This window comes from Juglans regia, chromosome 3, assembly GCF_001411555.2.
Source record: "Juglans regia cultivar Chandler chromosome 3, Walnut 2.0, whole genome shotgun sequence".
Taxonomy (NCBI): domain Eukaryota; kingdom Viridiplantae; phylum Streptophyta; class Magnoliopsida; order Fagales; family Juglandaceae; genus Juglans; species Juglans regia.
The window spans coordinates 11,236,144-11,244,827 of NC_049903.1; the positions used below are offsets into that span (position 1 = coordinate 11,236,144).

The 8,684-nt window shown below is 39.1% G+C and overlaps 1 protein-coding gene across 1 annotated transcript; it reads left to right on the forward strand.

Moving 5' to 3' along the window:
• Positions 1 to 52: 52 nt before the first annotated feature.
• On the forward strand, positions 53 to 8,014 carry LOC109011079 (auxin response factor 6). Its single transcript, XM_018992135.2, has 14 exons — positions 53 to 1,160; positions 1,777 to 1,889; positions 3,031 to 3,129; positions 3,217 to 3,273; positions 3,355 to 3,510; positions 3,611 to 3,695; positions 3,998 to 4,088; positions 4,433 to 4,597; positions 4,679 to 4,801; positions 5,180 to 5,255; positions 5,354 to 5,501; positions 5,658 to 6,808; positions 6,988 to 7,178; positions 7,551 to 8,014. Exons 1-14 carry the CDS (start codon positions 1,118 to 1,120, stop codon positions 7,747 to 7,749), a joined length of 2,697 nt encoding a protein of 898 aa, XP_018847680.1. The 5' UTR covers positions 53 to 1,117; the 3' UTR covers positions 7,750 to 8,014.
• The last annotated feature ends 670 nt before the right edge of the window (positions 8,015 to 8,684 follow it).

An 8,684-nucleotide genomic window follows, 5' to 3' on the forward strand; every position in this document is an offset into this window, starting at 1 on the left:
CTATAAAAAAATATATATATATATATATGACACACCCTCTCTCTCTCATGAGTCTATGCTTTTTCTTTTTCCTGGTATAAAAAAGACACCGAAAAATAATGGCGGTTGTATGTTGATTGATTGGAGGATCAGAGAGAGAAAGGAAGTGGTAAAGCAATAGTGATAGCATAGCCACCGCGCAGTAGTAGTAGTAGTAGAGGACTGGTAGTACTACTACCACCACCACCACAAGAATCAGCAGTCCTCCATTTCCATTTGTAGAAACACCGAGTCGGATTGGCTCAAACTCTGAAGCCAGGACCCAAAAAAAAAAAAAAAAAAAAATGCTCTGCAAGACATGGGTAACGATGTTTTGAACAGTTGAGTTTCTTATCAAGTAACTTCAGTCTGCTCTAGAAAATGCTTGCCCTGGCTGTTCGCCTGTAACTCTCTTCTGGGTTGGTTCTGTATGGGGATCTGGTTTTTTCTGGGATTCACACCGAAGCCAGCTTTGGGGCATTAAGGCTGAGATCTGGTCTCTCTGTGGCGTACTTGTCTGTTTTAGTTTGTGGGTTGTCTTGGTTTTGTGCCAAAAATAAAATCGGTTATCTGAGATTGGGTCGATTGGGTGCTGGAACCAGTCAACTCTCGAGCTGTAAACCAAGCTTTTTTGTAAGAGGTTGAACGAGTGACTTGAGGTTTGGAGCTGAATGTTGAGGTTTATTTGCTGAAGATTGTAGCATGAAGTCGTGGATTTGCAGTTGGATTCTTTGGGGGTTGTGGGTCAGGACTGTAAGGAGCGGATGAGGCTGAAGTCGATAGTGCTTTGCAGTGGAACCGGCTTCGGTTGAAGATTCAGGAGGGGGTTTAGTATAGGCTTGGCTTTGCATAAAGGTTCATACTCTGTAATCTTGTTCTCAGCTTTGTCCTCTTCAATGGGTTTTGGGTTTTGAATGGTAGGGAAAGGTAAAGATATGCTACTGTGCAGTATAGGGAAAGCAGTTGAAAGGATTATTCAGCAGTCTCGGAGTTTTTCTGCGGGTAATTTGGTGCTTAATAGTTTTGGTTAAGGGTGGGTTGGATAGTTAGTTGTGAGCTCAAGCTTGACGTTTAAAGTACTTTTGGATCATCCCCAGAAATGAGGCACTCTGCAGCTGGTCTTAGTCCTCAAACCCAGGAAGGTATGCTAAATTTTTCTTGCGGATTTGGTACTTCCTTTTATTTTTAGTCTCTCGCTCACTTTCTTTCTTACCAATTTTCTAGGAAAGTTCATTTTTTGAGGGTTTAGACTTGAGTCCCGGGGGGTTCAGTGGTTTACTTATACAAGTTGGTATGTCCATGGGGGTTCAGTGGCTTCCTGGAAAGAGTAGCAAAGACATAAGAAGTAAAGATGTTAAAAATTCAAGACAGCGGATAATTCCGTTTAAATTAAGCTTTTGTTTCTTACTCCTTTTTCTTTTTGTTTCTTGGACCCCAGAATTGCTTGAAACTTAGCATTTACTGCTGTAGTTTCTTTCCTCTTCTCCCAATTCTGAACAACAAAAGGTTAATTTGGCTGAATCTAGCTAAATTGTTGTCTGCTTCCCGCCCTTTGGAATTTGGCTGTGTTGTAGCCAGAATCTGGTAACTTAATTTGGTTCTGGAACCTAACGTTTGACATGAGCTCAATGAAGCCATGCTGATGGAAGATTCTTTTAATAGTAATGGATTATTCTCCTTAATTGGTGGGTATAATATCCAGATTTACAATTACATGTATTCTTCTTGAAACTTGTTCCACTGAAACTATTTTTGCAGGGGAGAAGAGAGTTCTAAATTCTGAACTCTGGCATGCTTGTGCGGGTCCTCTCGTTTCACTACCGGCTGCAGGAAGCCGTGTTGTTTATTTCCCCCAGGGTCATAGTGAGCAGGTTGGTATGTGTGAGCATAGATTTAGTTACTGCAGTAATGGATTTTGAAGCTGATCCTCTTAAATGGGTGCGCGAGTTTTGCTTGAAATCCTTGAGATTGAAGATTTCCTGTTTCTTCCTGCCACACCTCTCCCCTTGTTTCTTTTGGTTGGAGTTAATCATTTTGAGCATGAAAATATAAGCACACAGTTGACTAGTTTGATAATATGCAAGTATGGGAAATGAAACGTGTAGCAATTGATGCAAGGCTATGTCTTAAGTTGATTCACCCCATATATATTGCGCAAATATAATTATTATTTTTTTACATATAGGGGATATGATTCTTTTATTAAAAAGCACAAAAGATGCAACCTAAATACACACAAAATATGCAAGAGTGATCCATATCTAGAAGAAGAAACATATACAAGAAAATCATGTAAATTTATTCATTAAAGTCTAATTGCACATGTATAAATTAAATGAGTACTTTGTATATAAATGCTTATGGCAGTTGAGTGTTGATTATTAAGTTTATACATATCTATTGCTTCTTTTAGGAAGATTAGAAAAATGAAAAAAAAGGACACATGACTAAAAATACATGGTTGTAATAGAGGGAGAGATTATATGTGAATTACAAGGCATCAATCGAAAAAGAAAAGATGCTATTGATGAAAAACCGGTAGAGGACTTGCATGCAAATAATGGGACAAAAGTTATATTAAATATCATAATGAAGGGGTCCACAAATTTAGAGGTGGTCATGTGTAATAAGGGGGGAAAATGTAGAGGCAGCCATGTGTATATATAATGGGGGAAAGTTGTAGGTTATATGTCACTACTAAGGGTTCAGAAATCCAGAAAGTTTTATTTTTTTTGGGGGTGTGGGGGGGAACGCGTCCCCCTTCTCTGCCACTGTTTCTGCTGGTATTTTTCCCTTTCTCTTGAGCTTCAGTCAATTTCAACCCTATCTTGTCTTTTCCTTGTTATTTGTTTGTAATTGGTAATCGTGACTGTAGGTAAAAATTGTTGTGTGTTAATTGTTGAAGATAGACATGCTACTTATTTCTTTTAAAAGCCAGAATCTTTATTATGAGGTTGAAATCCGTACATGTAACCTTTCTAAGACCAGAAGTATCTCAATGCTACAATGTAGGTTGCTGCATCAACCAACAGGGAAGTTGATGCCCATATTCCTAACTACCCAAGTTTGCCTCCACAACTTATCTGTCAACTTCACAATGTGACCATGCATGTGAGTGTTTTTTAGTTTTATTGGTTCTGGTTTTCTGTACATTCCTGTAGGCCTGTGCCTAATGGCTCTAAATTTGTGTAACTTCAGGCAGATATTGAGACAGATGAAGTATACGCACAGATGACCTTGCAGCCACTGAATCTGGTATGCTGCTGTGTGTTGATTGGTGTTTCGATTTGTTCCTTATTGACCGGTTCACATTTTGATAATGATCTTAATCTGCAGCAAGAGCAAAAGGATGCCTACCTCCCAGCAGAGTTGGGCACCCCCAGCAAGCAGCCAACAAATTATTTTTGTAAAACCTTGACAGCCAGCGACACAAGCACTCATGGAGGTTTCTCTGTTCCTCGCCGAGCAGCTGAAAAAGTGTTCCCTCCACTGGTAATGCTTTTGAACTGTATGAGTATAATCATCAAATTTTTTCTATTCTGTGGTTCACAATCTCTTATTTTGTTTCTAACACGGTAATTCTGACCTTCAGGACTTCTCCCAGCAGCCTCCAGCACAAGAGTTAATTGCAAGGGATCTGCATGATAATGAATGGAAATTTAGACATATATTTCGTGGTATGTTTTTTCAGAAGACCATTATTATTATTATTATTTTTTGGTTTTCAAGTTTTTGAAATCCTGTTCATAATATAAAAGAGAAGCAATCAGCTGATGGTGAGAATTAAGCTTAAATCCTTAGTAATCAGTATAAGCTACCTGTCTAGACTTTTGTAGTGTGCTTTTTGGGCTAATTTCAGTCTTTGTAAGGCTGTTTATAATGTGTCATGGAAGTTTGTTGTTCTTTCCACTAAATTAAGAAATTAGATTCATTTGCAAGTTACAATAAACACTCATTCATGTTATTTTCCTTCATGCAGGCCAGCCGAAAAGGCACCTCCTTACGACAGGATGGAGTGTATTTGTAAGTGCTAAAAGACTTGTTGCTGGCGACTCTGTGCTTTTTATCTGGTAGGCAGTTTGCTAATCCTCCAGTTTTCTGTAATAATTGTTTGTTAATATCCCCGTGACCTGAAAAATTTATCTGGGTGATCCAAGCTATGTAACTTATTCATTGCCCTTGACAGTCATAAATATATGGCAATAGGTGCAGAGGAAAACCCAATATATGATATGTTGAGCTAAAACTCCCCTTTGATAGACTTGCTGAGAATAATTTCCAGCCACTGCATCCTGGACTTTTATTTGGTGTAGGCATAGAGATTGCATTTTTCTTTTGCTCTTTCTTCATTTTGACCCCTGAAATTTTTTAAATATTACAACTAAGGTCTGATTGATGTCTTTCCCTTCATCAGGAATGAAAAGAATCAATTACTTCTTGGCATCCGGCGAGCTAATCGACCACAAACTGTGATGCCTTCATCAGTTCTATCCAGTGATAGCATGCACTTAGGCCTTCTTGCTGCTGCCGCTCATGCAGCTGCAACAAACAGCCGTTTCACGATATTCTATAACCCAAGGTAGGATTAATCGTCAGTGTTTTGGAAGATTTAATTAATGGTTTCCTTTAAATTCACATTTAACTTTAATTCTTAATTCAGGGCTAGTCCGTCAGAATTTGTCATACCACTGGCCAAGTACGTTAAAGCAGTCTATCATACTCGTGTTTCGGTCGGCATGCGCTTTAGGATGCTGTTTGAAACAGAAGAATCAAGTGTCCGTCGGTAGGTCTCAGACTCTAGTTAGTCACTATGTTTGTGCCTTTTTCCTAGACTACAATTGTAATAAATATCTCAATTTAGAGACCCAACCGTGATATGTTATTTCATGGAATATTTACAGAGTAAAATTAATTGTAACTTTGTGGTACATTCTAGACTGTCAGGAGTGCTTTTACAAATGCTCTTTAGTAAACTATGATTTGGTTTGATATGGAGTTCATAGTAACACTTTGGATTGAGCTCCCATTTAATGCCTTCATGATCCACATATTGTTGTCTACTTCAGTTTTATTATTCTTTTCTTGATCTGATAAATATCTTTAGAAGACATTAACTTATAAGTGTGAAAATATAGACTAACCATAACACATTATTATCCAGTTACATGGGTACGATAACCGGCATAAGTGACTTGGATCCTGTTAGGTGGTCAAATTCACATTGGCGCTCTGTCAAGGTTTGTTGAGAACAGCTATTTTTATTGTATGAATTAGTGAAAAGTTTCCTTCAGATTGTTAGATCCAATTGAGAATGTCTCTGACCTGATTATTGCAGGTTGGCTGGGATGAATCCACAGCAGGGGAGAGACAGCCAAGGGTGTCCCTATGGGAGATTGAACCATTGACAACGTTCCCCATGTACCCATCTCCATTTCCTCTCAGGCTTAAGCGAACTTGGCAACCAGGATTTCCATCTTTCCATGGTACTGTGGTAGTCATACATATATGCTGACATGCTATGAGAGTTTCAAGTTCCGCTTTTATCTCCCCTCCCTCCTGGACAGCCGTTTCATTTAACCATCATAGTTTAGGTTGCGAGTTTCAACTCATTTATTAATTTTATTGTGTTATTCTCCCAGGCATTAAGGAGGAGGATCTGGGAATTAATTCTCCTCTTATGTGGCTACGAGGAGATAATGGAGATCGTGGAATCCAACCTTTGAACTTTCAGGGAATTGGGGTCACACCATGGATTCAACCAAGGCTTGATGCTTCCATGCTTGGTTTGCATACTGATATGTATCAAGCTATGGCTGCTGCTGCACTTCAGGAGATGAGAGCCGTAGATCCTTCTAAACCATCACATACATCCCTTCTGCAATTCCAGCAACCACAGAATCTCCAAAGTAGGTCTTCTGCGTTGATGCAGCCCCAGATGGTGCAGCAGTCACAATCTCAGCAGGCCTTTCAGCAAGGTGTTCAAGAAAACCAGCATCAATCTCACTCTCAGGGTCAAACTCAATCACAGCTTCTCCAGCAACAGTTGCATCAGCACTCATTCAATAGTCAGCAGCAGCAGCAACAACAACAACAGCAGCAACTACTTGGCCATCAACAGATTTCAAGTACTGTCTCTACGATATCACAGTTTGCTTCATCCTCTCAATCTCATTCACCATCCTTGCAAGCAATCTCTTCGCTATGCCAACAGCAGAGTTTTTCTGATTCAAATGGGAATCCTGTGACCAGCCCAATTGTTTCTCCTCTACACAGTCTTTTGGGTTCATATCCCCAGGATGAATCAACCCACCTTCTCAACCTTTCAAGAACTAACTCGTTGATTCCTTCTGCTGCTTGGCCATCAAAACGAGCTGCGGTTGAACCTCTTCTTTCTCCTGTAGCTACTCAGTGTGCTTTGCCCCAAGTGGAGAAGTTGGGTCTGCCCCAGACTAATATCTCTCCAAATTCTATTTCATTGCCACCTTTTCCTGGTAGGGAGTGCTCCATTGACCAAGGAGGTACTGACCCTCAGAGCCATCTTCTATTTGGTGTTAATATAGAGCCGTCATCTCTTCTAATGCAAAATGGGATGTCAGGTCTTAGGGGAGTTGGCAGCGAGAGCGAGTCCACAACCATACCCTTTTCTTCTTCTAATTATATGAGTACTGCAGGCACTGATTTCTCTCTAAATCCAGCGATGACACCTTCCAGTTGCATCGATGAATCTAGTTTCCTGCAGTCACCAGAAAATGTGGGCCAAGTAAACCCACAAACAAGAGCCTTTGTTAAGGTGGGCTGTCTTCTTGAATTTACATAATGAATTGTTGTTTTTTATTATAGGCCCGCAATCTGTTATATCAGATCTATTATACACGCAATCTGTTATATCAGATCTATTATACACTATCTATTATCTTATCTATGTGCATTTTGATCTGTCACTGATTTGAGTCATGTAAATATTGACAGGTTTACAAGTCGGGGTCCTTTGGTAGGTCACTGGATATCACCAAATTTAGTAGTTATCATGAATTGCGCGGTGAGCTAGCTCGTATGTTTGGCCTTGAAGGCGAGTTGGAGGACCCTCAGAGATCAGGCTGGCAGCTTGTATTTGTCGACCGGGAGAATGATGTTCTTCTGCTCGGCGATGACCCCTGGCCGTGAGTTTCACACCTTTTATGTTGTTTGTTTTCTAAAATAAAAAGAATTCAAGAAGCCTAGAAATACTTTTAAAGTTATCTGGGAACATAAGTTTGTGGATTATAGGCAGCGGCTTGCGTCTCAAAGCTTAAGACTCTAATTTACTTGGGTAGACATCTGATATCGTAAATTTTCTGACATGTTTCACAAGTAAATGGAATAGAAATGTATCAAAATACATACTAACGTGATCATGTGAAATGGTTTAAGATAATACAAGTGTGTGATGTTGTAAATGGTTGTCATTCTATCAATAGAAATATTTGGAAAAGTTCTATCTTGACTTTACTCTCAATTAGCGAATCCTGATAAGTTTATACTTTTTACTCCAGGGAATTTGTAAACAGTGTGTGGTGTATCAAGATCCTGTCACCCCAGGAAGTGCAGCAAATGGACAGGCGAGACTCAGAGCTTCTGAACTCAGTACCAATTCAGAGGCTGTCTAATACCGGCTGCGATGACTATGCAAACCGGCAGGACTCAAGAAATTTGAGCTCTGGGATAACGTCTGTGGGGTCTCTCGAGTACTGAATTATTTAACCAGTGAAGAATCATCATTCTCTGCTTTTGTAGTATTAGCATTTCTTCCAACCTAGTGACGTTGGGAAGCATGCTTACTTCTAGTATCTTACTTGTTAAGCTATACTGTAATTATATGAAATATTTTCATGTTATTCTAAGCTTTTGAAATACATACTATACATAAATATTAGGAGATTAATGTTTGTCAGGATAAATACCCTTTTTCTTTTTATAATTTTGCAGTACATTAAATGCATGATGCTGCAGTTCAGAACATGATGTTGATATTGTTGGGTTAAACTTTGCCAATATCTTGTCTTTTCACAGTAACTTTTTGCACATGTGGAGATAGATCCATAGATTCCAAAGCCAGGATGGGTCTCTGTAACCATGTAGGCGTGGAAAACGACTCTTTTATGCTTCCATTAATATTGATACAGCCTTTGTTTTCAAGTTTGAAAAACAGATCTCAGAACCCCATCCTTGCTTTGGATTTATCCTCCAATAACTCTATTGTTTTGCACCAATAAATTTTGATATTGCTTTCTATCGAATTTTGAATTCCATTAGTAATATGTGGATGTATTATCCATAAGCACGCATAGTCAATATATTTCTTTGCAAGTCCATTGATTAATTTACTGTTCGGAAAACCTGCAGAGACTTTTGAATCCGCATGATAGGCTTTTCTTACATGTTTTTCTCAAATCACTTCTTTTTCTGGTTCTATGTTGTTTTCCAGACTTACTGTCTGGCTTCTTGATTGATGCAGTAAGCGTGTAGTAAAACACTAGATCAAAAGGATAGGCTTAATATGCTAATAGCTTTAGGATAAGACAAGGGAAAGTTGTCTAAGAAAAAGTTAATGGGTCTGTCTAGATTGAAATTTTGTTTGGGAAAAAGCAAAGGGGTTTGACGATTTTAATTGGTGCTAGAAGACTATG

What these genes read in the sequence shown, in the direction of transcription:
- LOC109011079 (XM_018992135.2), top strand. Translation starts at nt 1,118, where the DNA reads ATGAGGCACTCTGCAGCTGGTCTTAGTCCTCAAACCCAGGAAG. An exon ending in TAGTCCTCAAACCCAGGAAG is followed by an intron (nt 1,161 to 1,776) that starts GTATGCTAAATT and finishes CTATTTTTGCAG; the next exon opens with GGGAGAAGAGAGTTCTAAAT. An exon ending in CACATTGGCGCTCTGTCAAG is followed by an intron (nt 5,256 to 5,353) that starts GTTTGTTGAGAA and finishes TGATTATTGCAG; the next exon opens with GTTGGCTGGGATGAATCCAC.